General features: G+C 40.7%; 1 protein-coding gene across 14 annotated transcripts in view; it reads right to left on the reverse strand.

Annotated features, from left to right (window-relative positions):
* Positions 1–18,666, reverse strand: part of LOC124177144 (disks large 1 tumor suppressor protein) — a 301,091-nt gene that overhangs the window by 89,146 nt on the left and 193,279 nt on the right. For all 14 annotated transcript variants that reach the window (XM_046559275.1, XM_046559205.1, XM_046559224.1 and 11 more), the window contains one exon: positions 13,558–13,593. In XM_046559275.1, coding sequence (XP_046415231.1) covers positions 13,558–13,593 — 36 coding nt within the window. The remainder of the gene's footprint in view (positions 1–13,557; positions 13,594–18,666) is intronic.

Consider the following 18,666-nt stretch of genomic DNA (forward strand, 5'->3'; position numbering starts at 1 on the left):
ACTCATACGGAATGTTAATTCATACCTATTTGAAGATGAAAAGAGATTGAACGTGATTGCCACAGGCTACGATGTTACGTACGTATATTATAACGTACACTTTGCTCAGTAATTTGGTTCATTCTTATCAAGTTGTACGCAACAAAGAGAGATACGCTATTCGATAACCTACATAACTACCGAAGACGGGATTACACCTACGAAATAAATTTACACGAGTATATACGAGTATACATATATATATATATATACACGCATGTACAAGATGATTACAAGGTGTGCGTATTACATGTACTATGTGGATATAGGAATACACACAAGCTGATCGTGAGAGAGAGAGAGAGAGGGAGGGAGAGAGAAAACGAAGAAAACTCGTGAAAACGTGTGTGTTATCAGACCGAATAATTTTTAAGACAAAAATGGGTGTAAATGATAATAAAATATGCCATCGAAACAACGAAGTTTTATTTTAACTTTAATTTATCCCATTTGACGGAAAAGTAAAGGCAACTTGTAATGATTACGAAATATTAATAATACGGAAACTAATTTATTTTTGTATCCATTTTTTCTTCTTTTCTTCTTTGCCACGTCGCTCTCGGATACATCACATAAATTATTGTATTATTGTATGAGACAAATTGTACAACGACGCAATCTCTCTGTAGCCGGTTGTTTTTCTTTGCGTTACACGTCCAAGATTCCATTCCTAGGTCACGTTTTGCCGGATAAGCCGACGTTGCAAAATAACAAAAGAAGAAAAGTCATAACATCGCGAATGAGAGCGTGGATATGTATTTAACGTGCATGTCGGTGCATGTAATAACTGAAATTCCGCGGGACTGAATTGCTCTTGAGTACACGAATTCTGACGATATTTGACCAAGGCGTGCAGACGAGAGCAGAAAGTAAAAATTCACCTTGTCTGATTGCGAGAATAAAAAAGAAGAAATGCAATTTCCGTGTTTCTGTCGGTGTGTACCTTTTTGTCCGTCTCTCTCAAATAATCTCGATCAGGTTTCTGTTTAGGATATAACATGAAAATAATTGCTTATTGTACAGACAACGACTCGTATTGTTAAAATTGTCTTTTAACGCCGTCACTTTCATTTCAATAAAATCAACCATAATAATTTTTTAAACTGTTAAGCTTTACACTCTTGTTATTAGAATACAAAACGATCATCAATCTAATCAGTGCTTAACTGAGTATAAACCGGAACACGCGCCTTGTCCAAAAATTTCTCCAAAATTTTCTCCATTTCTCAAACGATGATTATATAGACTTGCAAAATCATACGATATTATACCTTGAATTAAACGTACTAACAAGATTGGAAGAAAAAAAGAAAACATATCCTAAACCAAGAAAAATAAAAAATAAAAACAAATCCATTCCTTTCTCTTTTGTAATGAACGACGTCGGAGAAAAAGGGGGAGGAGAGCGTGCGAAAAAGAAAGTCACAAGATATTTGCGAAGGGTTTGGTTTGAAAAATAAAAGTCAAAACGGCGATGACTTTTTGCGGATAATCCACGAGCTTTTCGCGTCACGATGAATACTAATCCGAGTTTGATTCAGTGTCTGGGATGAAATATTGGGATTTACGTTCGTTCCTTGGTTTCATCCATCTCCGGTTCGGCTGGTGGTGGTCGACTACCGTGAAATAGGGCCCATTCAATGTCTATTGGTTTCTTTAAACGAGTCGTCGCCGGTGGGAGGGGGAGAAAAATATGAGAAGGGAACCCGCGACTTGTAGCCTCAATATATCGCGACTGGGATGTAATAACGAGACATTGGCAAAACGCACGGTGCTGGGGCGTGAAATGATTTTTATTGACAGTTCTGGCCAGAACTCAAATAGTTCCGAGCATTGCGGCAGGTTTCTTTGTTTTTTTGCAGCTTCTTCTTTTCAATCCCTCGTTTTTGGGGAAAAATGGGGAAAAATAGAATATTTTGAAAACCGAATCGTCATTTTGATACCCAAGGAACTCTATATAAAAAAAAAAAAAAAACTCAAGAACTGTTCGTACGAACGAACATGATATTTTTAATTTTTTCACGAAGTACTGACCGAAATTTTTTCGAAAATTATTAAGAATCACATATATATATATATATATGTATAAGAACCACACCCCAGTAATAATTTTTAACATTCTTCTCCGAGTTGTCGTAACGTCGTAATGCCGCGTCGTCGTCGTCGACGAAGAAATGAATTAATTATAAGAAGCACGTGACAGTTGGTACAAAGTATGATAGGTAGGGCAGTGCGTTTATAATAGAATAGAGACTATCTAGGTCAGTCGGTCGTAAGTGATAAATCGAAAAATAAAAAATATAAAGGCAAAGTACGTACGTAAAAAAAAAAGAAAAGAAAAGTATCAATCGTTAAAACAATTCGTGAACTACGTTAGATTTAAAAGATGGTGAAACAATGAACAATCGTCGCATTTGATCAAATAGACAGAGATTCTTCGACGATTCGTGATTATTATTAGGTACATGAGTTTTACATAAACGTCGATCGCTGGACGAAGAGAAGCTGTAAGCGAGAATGGTCTGTGAATCTGTATTATATGCCTACGTACGCGTATTTACGTTGTATGTATATGGAAAATAGGGGGGTGAAAGGAAATCGCAAAGATAAAAAAAAAAAAATCTAGAGTACAATAATACGAGTCAATACGCGGGCTTTATCTTTCCGATAACGCCGCCGTCGTCGTGTACGTATTACAAACAAGTCACGTGCAACGCTGCAGCGGAGTTGTTGTGTGAAAGAAAAATAGATGCTTGCACCAGCCTTCAGGTGTGTGTTCGTTACGCGCATGCGTATACGTACGAAAAGTAGAGTAAGTGCTTTAATTCGTGTCACGAGTAGTGCTTGTTGCATTAGGCAAATACGCCGCTGGTAGGCGTAACCAGCAGCGAATAGTTACTTGAGGACAATAATAATAATAATGATAATAATAAAAACGGTAAATATGTAACCATCCAACTTATATGCGCTGCACGGGTTACACGAGGAGCCAGACAATCATCGAGGACGTCGTCGAATCTGTTCCAGCTTTAATATGCTTCGATTTTTTATTACCCATGTGTCGTATTTAATAGTTTAAATTACACCTGAAGATGCGGCGATGGAACGATTTGAAGTTAGATTAGGTTAGGTTTGGATTACAACCGTATTTCAATTTCTATGTAATATGATTTACTATTTATTTTAGCATCGAGTATGTAAATAAAATGTGCTTTTTTTCCACCATCAAAAATTTCCATGATCATATAAATTTCCCGACTTGTTCACGCGTTTTCCCTGTGTAAAAAATAATATTATGCAGAAATTCAAATTTTTCGAATCAATTACAGCACCAGCTGCAATAATATATTATATATAACACAACGTCATCGTTCATCGTTAATTTCATTTCCCGCGGGGCAGCAGTTTCAAGGATACCTATTCGATGAAAATATTATAATAATCCTCGAAGCCTGCAGGCGCGATTTAAACTCAAGTTACACGTCTCGTTACACGCTGTCTCAAATACAACACGAAACAACAATAAGAAAACTGATAAAAATTCATTCACAGTGACTTTATAGCCGTACGTAAAAACTTCATCCACCCGCACAATTGTTGTCATATCACGTACACCGTATGATATTGCGGTAATTATACATGTATAACCGCAATTTGTTACCTCGTTACACAATTATATATTGTGTCCCAAGAACACGGTAACACAGCAGACTTCTATCGCATCCCCTAAAGATGATCTTCGGTATGTTTCGGAAAGCTAGGCACCCCGATAACAATAATAAGATGGCAGATTCCCTTCCTTCCACCCTTCATTTTCATCCTTCCGTTTCCCGATACATACACAACGTTGATTCTATTGTTTACTCGGCAGCTGTAGCATACCAACTTCCTTCGTCCTGCAGGCGATGCCGCGGGTTGATTTAGGACTAGGTCGACGGCTCGGAGGTGTTGGGATTAGGTACTAATGCAAACTGAGCTGTACCGAGGAGTATTATAATCTGGTGTGTACACATCTACGCGCGCGTGAATCTGTGTATTTATTATACATGACGCTGCTGCAGACGTATTTATAGATAAGGTATTCGTGGACAATCGAAGTCGATATGTCGGTCAACCCTTTCGGTAATAGTAGTAAGTGTTCTCGCCGACTATTTTACACACATTTTTTGTATATTTAGAGAACATCCTTCCATCATTTCAACATTGTTTGTAATATATGTGCGTATAATAATTTAAAGTCACTGAAAATGAACGGTTTTCATCGAGGCGGAATTCTTGACGTAAGGCAATATTGCAGACTCTGTATTTTGTATATATTATATTTTTTCGTTTCTAGGTCACCGAAATCGTAAAGTGCAGCAAGCTACAGTATATACACGTAACGCACACAGGTACGTATAACATTACGCGGTAGTGGTATATTACATTCTTTCGCGACAAAGAATTCAAATAAAACACATTATCTGGTAGAATATTTTTACAACGTCCGAAAAAAAAAAAAAAATAAATAAAAACGGGGAGATATTTTTTATAGAAAAAATTATCGTCTTGTTATCTTTTCACAGCTAAAATATCTTTTGGACCAATTATAGGAAAAGAAAATGTTCTTTCTGCACGTTATATGCCTTGTCACGGTAAAAACAATAAATAAACTCCGAGTAAAAAATAATACAATATAAAAGAGTTGAAACGAGCCGCCGCCAAAAGTCAAAATCAGCATATTTTGACGCCGCGGTTAATGTTATAATAACCTATATTACATCGCAGCTCGAAAAAGAAGACGAGCAAATTCTCTCGCTGTCTCGCAAATACCTAATAATATACATGTAATTCGCTTATCGTGTGTGTGTAAGGAAAAGTAAACGCATACGTACAAGTATAGAATGCGCATGTGATAACACAAGCGAATACGTGCCAATTGAAAGAAGTAATCGGTCAGCTGTTTTAGTTACATGTAGACCAACAATTACGCATACGATGTTTACATTCGATCATCGTAATAACAAATTAATAATACTGCTGCTCCGTTACTTCAGTTTCTGTGAATTCTTGTTTGCCTACTCCGTTTTCCTTCCTTTCACTTTTTCCTTATCGTCACTACGGCGAAAACAAGAATACAAAAATACAATTTATTTTTAGTTCAAAATCTAACGGAGTTTAGATTTTATAACCACACCCGCGCAAACGATAATGATATAATTTACGCTCTACGAGCTTGTCAGTCTTATCACCCCGGCCCTCATTTTTTTTTTCCATCCACATTCATCGGAAGACGATGAGGAAGAATTATTATGAAACAGATGAGATAACGTGGCAACGACGCTGTGATCTTTTCTCATAACACACACATAGCGTTGTTGTGTTTATAATATACGGTAAGAAAAGAACGCGATTACATGCAATCTGTTTGAAATATAACTGTACAGTGTAAACGCGAGCAATGCTTCTAATTCCGTGCAACTACGACTTCTTTGTTGCAAATAGAGTCGGAAAAAATATAGAAAAGAATCTCTTCGTCACTTTGCACACGCAACAATACCTTACGTGTGTGTGTGTGTGAAATTAGTAATAGTAAATCCGACATTGTGTACAAAAAAAATTAAAAAAAAAAAATAATAAAACAAAATAAAAAAAACCGAGAATCACGGTCAACCGGCAAAAGAAGAGGCTCCGAAAAATTAATTCCGGAAGTGGCGAAGAGGAATATTTACCGTTCGTTAAACGTTCGTTCGCTCCCTCTCCCTTCCTCATTGCGCAAAAGGGATCTACGTATACTTTGGGTACCTACAATTAGAGAGTTTAGACCAGTACTATAGCGTTATGCAAGTGGGCGGTTCTTGGACGACGTCGTATCTGCCTATGAGGAGAACGAACGCAAGGCGAAGAAGGTACGTCACGTACGTATGTGTGTGTATAAACGTAGAGTGTACACCTATACCAACTAAACTAGTCCGCGCTCACCAAAAACATCGTGTGACCTATTATAACGGTTACCTACGTAAGGGAATAGAAAACTGTCATTGAAATGAAAAATAAAAGAGATTTAAGAAAGTCAAGACCGCAAACGCACGGTGCTGTTGCTGCTGAAGGTATCGATACCGTTCAATCTCTCATTGTCGGTATTATTTTGCGATCGTGCGAAAGCGGTCTGTGAATGAATTATTTCTAACGATCGATCAATTTTATTCAATTTATAACATAAAATTACAACTCTTAGAGTGCAAGGTGTGATCTATGATAGCATTTATTTGTTACACCGGCATGCGTTGTACCAGGAACTCAATTTTGTAAAATCCGCAAGACTTTCCTCAATTTCACGCAAATTTTATGATCACCACTTGTAAAAATAACGAACAGACACTGTAATTTTTTTGAGAGTCAAGTAAGGTTTCTTCGAGTCGAGTATCTCGTGGAATGATGGAAATATTTTTCATAGTATTCGGCATTATATCATGTATATATTATTATCGGAAATAAAATTGTCCCATTCATATTCGGATCGAAATGAATATTACATATATGAGAATGAAGTTAGCGTTACTGTAACGTTGCGGGTTTAGGAAAAAATTCGTTACTTCGCACTTTTAGAAATGTGGGTAATTTGGTAAACCACGATAAGTGAAATACACTGATGTTTTGCAAAACTAACTACTTGAAAGTCATTCTAAAATTAAGGAATAATGATTTTTTTTCTTTATATTTCGCTACGTTGACGTTACTAAATTCAGTTTCATTATCGTGTGTATAATCACCGCGTTTTTTTTTTCTTTCTCTCGCAAAAAACTTCGACACGATGATTTGTTATTGTTTTTTTATATATATATTTTTTTTGCTGTCAGTTTATTTTTGAATCAGTGCGTCCACGATGACCAGATGTAACGTTAAATCGAGTGACAAAGAAGAGAGAGAAAGGTTGATGACCGTGGGACGCTACGAGCTTCTCGAAGTAAGTCCCGCTTATGGAGCGCCTAAAAACAACCTACGACGGACAAATTTGGACACACGTGTATATATATATATATATAAATATATATACAAGTTCGGATCTATAACATAAGCTACGATGCAGAGATGACGATGAAACGGATTGGTTGATCCGATCCAGCGATCGCAGCCTGCATTGTTTGTCCAGTTTATTACGAATAAAAGTATCATGTATGGATAACAGTAAAATTAATTTGAAGTATAAAAATAAAACGGATTTTTATCGTTACTACTCCCTATTCACAATACGTAAATAAAAATTGACCGAAACTAGCGGTGACTCTATTATTTCTACGATTTTCTACAAATTTTTAAGGAAATTGGAACATTTCGTAAAAATTGTTTTCGTACAACATTGTAAATTTGCGTAGTTTCTTGTAGATTCTCATGAAAATTTGTATTTTTTCAGTAAAAAATCTACAAGGTACTACAATTTTTAACGAAAATTAACAATTCTTTTTACGAAAACCTATGCAATAATACGAAATGTTCAATTATCTGTAAAAATTCGTAGTAGTAGAAAGTTTCACCAGGGAAGGGTTATGTTTCGTACCGTATCTGGGCGAGAGAGAGAGAGAGGAAGAGGGGGGGGGGGGGGGGGGGAGACAGCCGAAAGATCCCTCTCCACTCGGCGCGTATTATCGCATTAACAACGTAGAAAAGATAAGGAATAAATTCACCGAGACTCCGATCCAATGACTCACCGAATCGAGGTTGAACAGGCTTGAAACTTTCTTGAGGAAGCCGTCCTGGGACTTCTTCTTCCTTCGACTTGTCATGGTCGTTTATATCCTGGTAAGTATCGATCGCCGGATATCAATGGCTCTAAAAAGAGCGACTGGCACTCGTTCACTCGTCGAACTTCACTCGGAATTGATAAAAAAAAAAGAAAAAGAAAAAAAAAAAAAATTACTACTCGGAAACACACGAAGCGGGCATTTTCACGCCTCGAACCGCTCAGCCGCTCAATGAACGAAGAAGAAGGAAAACAAACGCGCAACGCGGGGCCTTGGAATTTTATTAAACGCCGGGCCCAAAAACTCCCGACATGTAATTCTCGCCCCTCGATCACTCACGATCAGTTTCGAGTTGAAAACCCGGTTCAACCTCCCGCGGTCTTCGCGTCATGACGTACGCGGTTAATAATTCCCGCTGCTGCCTTCCCAGCGCCGGTTTCTCACTCGCTCTGTCTCTCTATCCGATGCAGGTGGGTGTCTGTCACTCCCACGGCCCGATCCCTCGACCTGTTCAACAACCGTGACCCTTCGTCGTCGTTCCTCGGCGCAACAACGCGCAGTAACGCCAAGCATGCGTTTCGAGTGTGTACCGATCGACGCACGTAAAGAGTTACCTGGAGGCGAGGCGAGAAAAACTGAGAGAGATCCGAATCTACGTGCCTTCTTCCTCCTCCTGCTCCTCCTTGCTTCCTGGACTTGAAAACGAGAGGCTTTTTCTCACTGCGTTATTATGCGGTGTCTGTGATAGATGGGGAAAGAGAGAGAGAGAGAGAGAGTGAGAGAGAGAGACAGAGGGAGAACGGCAACGCGCGTGTTTTGTTTCGTTCGAAAAAGGATGTGATTATTATTAGGAGGTTAGTTCCGTAGCAGCGTATATCCTCCGGCTGCTTGCTTTTCGCGCACTGTTTAACACACAACTGCACGGTAAAACACCAGATCGCACCTCACCGTTAACGCATACCACTTACGATTACACTTTAATTTATCACCATTCGCGTCGAGATTCCTCCACTGTTCGTTCGAACAAACGACGCGACCAGAGGCCAAAAACGCCGTGAGACTATCGACGCTCGACTGATCCGCAGGCAGACAACCACTTGTTGGTTCGAATCGTTGAATCAGGGAACGAGGGAACGAAACGCCGAGGTACCAGATTGCGGGAGGCGCGGACAGACCGGCATGCGGCACGCCGAGCCGTTCACGGAGACACCCGATCGCCGACGGAAACGCCCGAACGACGCATTACTCGTCTGACGATGTACTAACCGTCCCGAACACATCGACTCTGCCGGGTGTTCCGGACCTTCGCTCTCTTTCCTTTCAGCCCTCACTCCGCACTTCCGTATTTTCCAAATACCGAAAAGTTCTTCGCGACTCGCATTATCCCGCAATCTGGCTTGTTCGTAAGCTTCATTTTTGCCCTTATCCAACGAAAATTTCTACAGCTATAATCGAGACGAGCGTTAACGCGATGCGATTGCGCGATAATTATTATCTCGTTAAACAATTCCACCAGCGGAAGGAATTAGTATAATAATAGTACGAGGAATTCCTCGCACGCGTGTATTTATAGATAATATACGACCTTCGATCGTTATACCGTTGGGAAATTTTTAATATATAGTTCTTAGGTAAGAGGATGCTCCAAACCGCCCAAACAGGTCGGGGCGGAACGAAGGCTTCTTCTTAAACCCCCGAAACCTCGGGCGAAGCGTCGGCGACGCCGGCCGGTAGGTTCGACGTGTACCTACAATGTTATACGTACATACGTCTAGGTATTCTAGGTGAATACGTATGCGCGAGTTGCAGTGGCTGAGTTTGAGGTAACGGGAGCCTGGAACTTGTTAGATGAACCTATAGAATACACGGGAGCCAATTTTCCCGGTGAATAGCGGGCGCATAGCCGGAGGCAACGTATACAGAAAGAAGTACGTACATACTTCTGGGTGAAAACGGTCCTGGACCGTTTGGTGGGTGGCAATTTGCATGTCAATTGTCTGGCAGCGGCGTGCAAAGAATCGCGTAGTCTCGAGCGCGTTCGACTGTTTTAAATATAAACGTTCCTGCTCTCGGATTATTTTTTCTTCGCTGGATATTTCGTTTCTTTAGTTTGCTTAGTATTCTTTTTTCTCCCGTTTCTTTTGCATCCTTTTTCGTTTTTTCTCCTCCGAGGGGGCAAATGTTTGTGGGATTATATAGTGGTAGATGGCAGCAGAGAATGCCGTCTGACAGCTTGCCGGACGAGCAAAGAGGGAGCGAAAGAAAAGAAACGAGTGGAACGAGTGAGGATAGCAGGCGGCATCTTGTGCTCGTTTGACGTACTTTTATCCAGACAGAATTATTATCTTCATCAATTCAACGATGAGGGTTTACCTCCGTCGGTACAAGCTTAAGGATAAAGATCCGAAACGGTATTACTGGTGAAAATTAATGTACCGTAATTTAGAATGAAAGAGGAATAAAAAAAATTTCTACATCCCATTGAACGGACGCATTCCTCGTACGTACGGGGATCCACTTTGCGTCGTCGTTGGTGATTTTTTGCACCGGCGATTCTCGAGACGTCGCCTAATTTTTCTCCATTTTCCTCGTACCTTCTCCGCCTCATTTATCTCTGATAAAATCAATTTTTTACAATTTTTTTATGCAATTCAAACGCAGCCTGTTAAATTATTATCACATTCAACTTGCGAATAGTGAATCGAATAAGAAATGGCAAGAATCGGTGAATTTTTTTCGGCTGGTGACGACGGTTATTGCAAATCCTGAACACACGTTTCAACCTTAAGTTGAACAAACGACGAGTAATAATTACAACGTAGATATATAAATTAAACACATGCTTTCTATATCAACGTTAAAGTTATGCGGCTGAGCTTGAATAATGTAACGCATATTAAAAGTGAGGTACGATTATGACCAAAAAGTGCGGGACCGTCTCTGTGTACGCTACTTTATAATATCCGGCTTTTTACGGCACTGGGTTTCATATCCGCCTGTGTGCAAACAATTATTGTTACTTCCGTAGAACGATTATTGCGTACATACAGGCGTTTCTTCTGACCAAGCATATATGCGTTCAAATTCTTAACGACAGGGTTGGACGGTTAATTTAAAACACGCGTCCACGTGAATAAAACAAAAAACGAAAAAAGGTCTAGGCATTACCAACTAATAAGGGATGGGAGCGGAACATAAAAACGGATGAGAAAACAAAAAACAAACAAGTGAAGGATAACGTAAAATCAAGAGAATTTTTATTCAAACAAAAAAACAAACGACAAAATCATATAGTAATTATTAATACTAATAAATAATAAAGGGACGGTTATTGTTGGATGGTTGTGAGCAATGAACAATGGTTAATGATCGGACGATGTGTAGTGCTGAAACGTGAGTTTCCTCCGCACCGTACCGACCTTAACTTGTTGGCCCTGTGGTTAAAATACCGAATAGAGGTGAAATACGTACGAGTTAATCTATCTTGGATCTTACAATCTATTTAAGATTCAGAAATGCGTGTCTCAACGAACGAACAGATCTACATTGACATTGTTGTGGAATACAAACTGGAGATGGGTTGATCAGTTTCCGTACGCCCGTGGAGTCGCAACTTGCTTGACCGTTATTTATCGTGGGTAAAGTTTTTTCAGGTGTCAAAAGAATTCTTTTCCGTGTCTACCCAGCAGCGACACGTTCAACATTTTTTCGTCGCAAATAAATTGGGTCAGGCGCTTAGTAGGAATTGGACTACATTTTTGGCTAAAAAATGTCATCACGGCGTTTTTATTCGCAAGTGTAACCAAATATCGTAAATCGTGGATTACTCGAAGAGCAAAAATGACATTTAAAGCTGAAATTTTCCATGTTAATAATAAGCGTAGACAGAATCACATGTTAAGGATAATTTAATCTGTTATTGAAGCTCGCTTGCGAAATAATTTGCTTAAGATGACAACAGAGGGAAGGAAATGTATAAATGGCGCAAAAATACGCATTACTACCCGCGTAGAAATACACACGTACAGAGTTCGTAATTAACATCCACGATTTCCATGACAAGGCGAGGAATTCGGGGCGAGAGTTTCTTTCATTAAAAATAACAAGATTACGGTGCAGAGTAGAAATGACTAAGCTTTTACGAGAATTTGAGAAACATTAAAAACGGGGAGCAAAGAGCGTACACATGGTGTACATAGGTATACTTATAGCATGGGAAATGGAAAAAGTTGAATTAAAGATGAACGGTATGAGCCCAGATTTTGGATTTGGAGTTGTACATATTTTTCTTCATTTGAATCTTATAGTGAGTTTACGAAGTAGAAAAATTTTTCAATTAGTAATAAAAACAATAGAAAATCGATATAACACTGAATTTAGCTGTTAAAATCGTCTCGACGATCGGGACCTCGCGCTTGTTTCCGTCAAATCGAGAGATAAGGGAAGATTGATCGCGGTCGACGATGTTTATCTGGGAAGTTTTGCGAAGCAGGGACGGAGGAGTGATGACGGTGTTCGCAAGTTCCCGATAATGATTGCTAATTTGCATACCAATTGATCGAATATCATTGGCAGGGTTGCCACCGTGTTTCACAATATAACGGGGCAAAAGCCGCGTGACTGAGAACGATGTAATTTGCGATTTAATCAATCCGGGCCAAATTCGTATCTCATTAGGAAGCGATAGTTGACGGCCGGGCTCGAAGAACCGGCTAACCGTAACGTCGTTAGATCCGAATGGCTCCAATAACACGCCGTTTGTGTTGCGGCAACCGCGTAACCGGACGGTAAAAGCGGATCGCATGCATCAATGTCACGTAAATTGCACCGCCCTTTCCACCCTTGCGATCCGTACCCTCCCCCCTTCGCCCCTTCCTCGCCTCCGAGCACATTTAGCAAATCGGTTTATAAAGGCCTCCTGAGTCTCTGGCTGGTGGTCGTGGCTTGCAAAAGCCCTGTAAGTAGGTTCAGCCACCGACGGGCTCAACGTACCGTGGAAAATATCAACCCAAGAGAGGACAGGGTAGAAGGCGAGCGAGAGGGCGGGAGGGAAAAGAGAAATGAAAGGAAAGAAATGAGAGGAAAAAAGGAAGAGGAAAGAGAGAGATGGGGGGTGCGGGAGGGAGAGAGAGAGGGATAGGAGAAGGAAAATTGCTTTCCTCGTAATTACAGTTTTCGTATCTTCTCTCGTATATCGTATACACACGGCGAATCTCGAGCTTTCGACGGCTGGATGCGAATGCGAGTGCATGATATATGTACGTGCATATATTTTCAGCGAGCATACACCCTCCTTTCATATTTCACGAATTTTCACCCAGCTCCAGCTTCTTTCCTTATGCATCCAGTTTCTTCCATACCTTCTCGATTTGAAAAAAGATTAAAGCTTCGTTTGACTCGATACGTTGTGCATAAGTTTAAACTTTCCGTAACGTTACACAAGATATGATTTTTCGCCGAGATGTTCAATGGACGGAATATAGGATGAGAATCTAGGGTAAAGTCGCTCGTGCGGGGATATAAACAAAAATAAATCAAACGAATACCGAGTGATTCGATAAATTGTGTAAGAGTAAATATAAAAAAAATCTAGCATTACGAATTAGCTCAAGTTACAGAGTCGGTGCCAGTTTTACAAAATTTGTTTGCTCTTATTTTTATTGTTTCCCGCAAAAAGCGAAAGCTAGAATTATAATCCTTGCAAATAATTTCGGTTTTCATAAAGTAACATATGTTTATAAAATGACATCGACTCAGAGCATTCGACGAAGCATCGAAAAATTGATTTCATCTTTACCTGATCGCTGTCGTGTCCCTGCCAGCTGTCATGGCTCTGAAACAGACGAGATAAGACATAATGTAGCGTGATTTTGGCAAGTTGGAGAGAAGGTAGGTATCGATCGATCCGATCAATACCCCGAGTTGACTACATAGAGGTCGGAAAACAAAAGGAGGCTTTCCGCGAGGGATAATTAACAATTACCGCGACTAATTGGGGACAGGAACCCCTAAAACTCGTAGAGTTTCTCCTCCTGGTAAACGTCTGATCTGCTCTCTCCCACGGGCAAGAACGGGGTCAAGAAATTTTCCGTTCCGCTTCCGATCGGGTTCAACTTGCCGCAAAGAAGCCGAACTAAGAAGCGATCGAGTCTCTAGGGAGGATAAGATCGGTCACGATATCTTCTCGAGAGGTCACATTCAATATTCGAAAATTCGTAAATCGGTCCGGAGAGACGAGATAGAGATTATAAATATAGACGAATTAAATAAAGGACAAATTGTCATTCAATGAAGTTTTGCAAGTTTTATTTTCAACGAAATTTCGAATTTATATTTATCCTGCAACAACGAATCTGTACATGGATTTCGGACAAGTGGTTTACTCCCATCAATTTTTCCGCAATCCCGCAAGCGTGTCGGGACATGTAAAGAAACGGAACAAAAAAAAAAAAGAAAAAAAAGAGAAAAAAAAGGATGAAACAATACCTGCAGCTGTAACATATCGCGGGTACAAAAAGATCGGAAACGGCAACGGGGAAAAATATACGTCACGCTGACTTTATTAAATCGAGGTAAATAGTCCAAGATATGCATATACATGTAAATAACGCATGTGGGAAAAATTCCGGGATAATTTTTCTTTTTCGTATACCACGTGCATGCACGGTATATGCTGGTACATATAATCGAGGGCTGCTGCTGCCGCTACTGCTGGTTGGTTTATGTGGGACGAGGAAGTCAGTTTGCCCACGGTTCTCTGATTTATGGGAATAATATTGGCGAAGCAGCCGTTGAATCGCAGACCTGCCCTCCTCCCTCCGCCCACGCTAAACAATATGAATATAATATATCCGACCCTTGTACGTATCGCTTCATCATTATGTAGCTCACATCACGTTTGTATATCATACAACTCTAAAAAATTCTCGCTTACTTCCTTTACCTACTCATTCGCAATAGCTTAATCTCACCTTTTTTGTTTCTACCCGCTTTGTTTCCGCGCGGCTGCGTAATTATCGAAATTTTCAGGATATACATGAATAAGAATCTGGACAGATGAGGGAAAGAAAAAATAACAAAAAGAAGAGCAAATGTTGTGATTTTCGTACCACTTCAGCCTCCCGAGTATTGACACATCGGGATATTAAAGGGGGGCCCTACTCCAGTCGTTCTGTATTATTAAGCCGTTTCGTTTCGTTATATCCGCAAGGCCTTCAAAGAAGTTCGCATATACGCGCATCGACGAGGGTGAACCGCTGGTGTATATCTTCGCCCGTAGAAAGCAGAGGCGTACGATACGACGAGGGTAGACGAAGTCGGGAGAAAGCTTCGCTACCCCCACCCCCTTCCCATCCCTCTCCGTTGAGAGGGGTGTTTGTACCTCAAGATGTAATCATTTAATGGAGTTAAACACCGCGTTACAAACCAAACGCCACCCTGAGAGCCCCGGTTCATAGATTGCGCTGAACAACAGGCGAGTGGTAGGAAGTGTCTCTTTCCCACCTATAGATATACATGTGTATATATATATATATATATATATATACTCCAAGAAGTTAGTGGGTAAATTTTACGGCCCATTGGCCGAAGGGTTGAAACGCCCGCACGCGGGCCAACCAAAAATACAGGTACTCGAAATATTTCTCGCCAGGCAATAAAGCGCGCCCTCTAATGACTCCGACGACTTATTTCCTACCCCGAGGTTAATTGTCGAGCCTCGTTTCAGCTCGCCGTCCGCACAGATTTAACCCAAACCACGCATAATGAATAAAGGAAAAAAGAAACGCAAAATAATGAAGGCGCATGCGGGTGTAGCGGTTGTAGCAGAATTTGAACGAGTTCAATTGTCAGCAAAAGATTACGCGGCCGTTTTCGAATTTCAGCCGAAATAGCCGAAATATCGAAAATCGAAAAAGCTCGTCGCAAGGTTCGCACCCCCGCACTGAAATTACTGCAGTATATTAAGCGAGAAGCGACGTTAAAGTTGGTGCAATTGTCAGAGAGTCCGCGGGAAACTCGGTTCACATATATATTATATACATGTGTATGTGCTCGCGTATATACCAAGTGATAAAAGGAAAAGTTCTCGTAAATTTCCTGGGTTAAAAAGCTTTCTGAAATCGGGTGGCGTACTCAGGTGCGGCTAACGGCGCCTTTTACCGAGTCCGCGGGCTACCGAATGTACGAGGATTTCATCCTGAAAATTTACGGACCGGATGCAGCTTCCGTTTTGGATGTAGCTCCCCGTATACGTGACGCGGCGGCAAGATCGCTGACCTCCGGGGTAAAACCACCGTCTAAATCCGGATGAAATTAACACGGGAATTTTATCCCATCTCAATTTACTCCTCGACGAATGTAATCCCAACCGAATTCAAAATGGCGGTCAGAACTCCGGGCTGATCGGTATATTCGACCCAAATTTCCTGCAATTTCATTTGGCACGATATCGCGAAGCGGAATGTATCGTCGGAGATTTAATGTAGCGAAAGACGTTGCTTTGAGGAAACGAAAAGTTGTCGTTAAACTGGAAACAAGTTTCATCACACATCTGATCATCTTGGTAGAATTTTTCAACCTCTACAATCATTACGTATCGGAGAAATTTAATCCTTCCAAGTTGTGTCGAGATTGTTCGTCATCGTCGTTCGAAACAAGGGAACTTTTGCAGGCGATCGAGATGAACGTCAAATCAAGTGAAATAAGTGGCGTGAAACTTTTGTCACGATTATATTTATTTTTGAATAAAAAACAGCCAGAGCTCTTGATCGGAGAATTTTGAACGATTGAAACGTGTGAGGGTGAAAATGTATTAGGTTGAGAAAACCAAGGAATGACAATGTAGAATTTTCAAAGAGACGAAAATATATTTCACGTACTTCATAGAATGTCAAAATATACAAAGTGAAAGTATAGACAATCGAAAAATGTAGAAAAGTCGAAATAAAAAAATTGATGTAATAAATAAGAATATATGAAGTAAAAACAACGTCGAATCGTTTTAATTCTAACAATTTAATATTCTAGGTCGTTAAAATTTACCTTTGTAAATTTGGTATTTTATGCATTTAAATTATCTACGTTTTTGAAAATCTGTCGAATAAATCTTGGCGATTTTGAAAATTCCATACTGTCACCACTATTCTCACTCTGATCCGATAAGAAAATGAAAAGGATCGTTTCCGATTCACGGCTGGAGTCTTGTTGCAGTTTGCGACTTCATTTTCACGCGGTCGTCCGGCCGTTCCGCGCCTTATCAGAGACGCGGAAGCCTCGTGGTCCGTAATCGTTGTCACAAAGCGAGACATAGGCGAGGGTGATACAGACGAGCGGGGTCTTAATTACGAGGACGTGTAGCTGGCAATAATTAATAGGATCCCTTCCACCTTGCGGAGGGTTGAAAATCCCCTCGCAAGCATATGTAGGTAACCTCTTGTCGCTCTGCCCTCGGAAACGAGGAAACGAGCTCTTCGCATCAGCGTCGACCGGGCCGATTTTCCCACGTCATCCGACACCCTCGTTATGCGTTTTGAAAGTTATCAACTCTCTGTCGGCAGGAATTCCTCCGTATCGCGTAAAACACGGATTCAAATGTTTGGACTTCGTAATAACAGTTTTCGATGAGAAAAAATACGAATTCGGGCCAGAGGGTAAAACGAGGATGAACTTTGGAGGAAATCGACGCGATGGTATACTAATCTGAAATCTTGGAGCGGGGTTGAAATTCCGAATTTCAAAAGTTCCGAAAGCACCAAGTTCCAAATTTCTTTGTGGCGAAACTTCAAGTAAAGAAATCAAGCTTTGACGAAACAATGTTACGAATGGACCGAAACCCGATGCTCAAAATTCCAAAAGGATAAAATCCCGAAAGGGGCTTAACTCCAACAACAGTCAAAGTTCGGAAAGTGCGAAGATGAGAAAATTAAAAAATCTGAAATATCAAAATTCCGAACGATCGAAGATTTTCAGTTCTGTGAATTTCTGGCTTGTTGAAATTTTGCCACTTCGATCTTTCCTTGTTGTGAATTTTCGATATTCAAAAACCCATGACTCAATTGAGGAAACGAATTATGCCAACTTCTTTATCCCGCAAACCGTATTACAGTCGAAGTCAAAGTTGCAGAACATGTTAACAGTATCCGTTAAATTAGCGATAAAAAGCGCGGTGAAACTCGTGGGGAGAAAAAGTGGGTAAATAAAAATAATCTACACATCAAAGAAAAAACGAAATTAGGATGATCCCCGTTTCCCGAGTCATCGCCGCGAGCAATTCCAAGACAGTTATTACCATCCTTCAGACTCCTCTCTAAACGAGCTTCGCTGTCGGACGGATGCAAAGTTGCGAGTTGAAGAGATAGACGCGGGACGCGGATGAACGGATTAAGTTCCGGAGTGTCGTAAAATGGTTCGTTAGATCGCGGCGCACACGACGGCGGTTTTCTCCTCGGAGTTTGGCCAAAGCTGAGGCAAGAATCTAGCTGCGAGACTCAACGACACCCAGCGTGGCAATAGACGAGAAAGGAATTCGTGTCTAGGCGTTAGTGTCCGTCGTCTCTGCATAGATGACTAGCCTGGAACTATATCGAGTGGCTGGTAACGTCAGTTGAGGTATTTTCACCTATCGCCTAGGCTCCGTTCCACGATTTAACGACCACTCGGTAAATTTGCGAACAGCGCAAATTCCGCGAGAAAATTAGCCTTTTGTCGAAGAGTACAAAAGCCAAGTATTACGTATGCTGCACACATTTTTATATCTCTGACTCGTTTTGCGTCAGAGGGCGATGTTGAGTCAGGTGTTACGAAACACACCTGAGTTACATACGTGGCATAAAATCAACCGTGTCTCCGCGGTTGCGAGCCGTTTCACGATCTCGGAAACGTACGAGAGGAAATTAACAAAACAGAT

Source organism: Neodiprion fabricii, chromosome 1 (assembly GCF_021155785.1).
Source record: "Neodiprion fabricii isolate iyNeoFabr1 chromosome 1, iyNeoFabr1.1, whole genome shotgun sequence".
Taxonomy (NCBI): domain Eukaryota; kingdom Metazoa; phylum Arthropoda; class Insecta; order Hymenoptera; family Diprionidae; genus Neodiprion; species Neodiprion fabricii.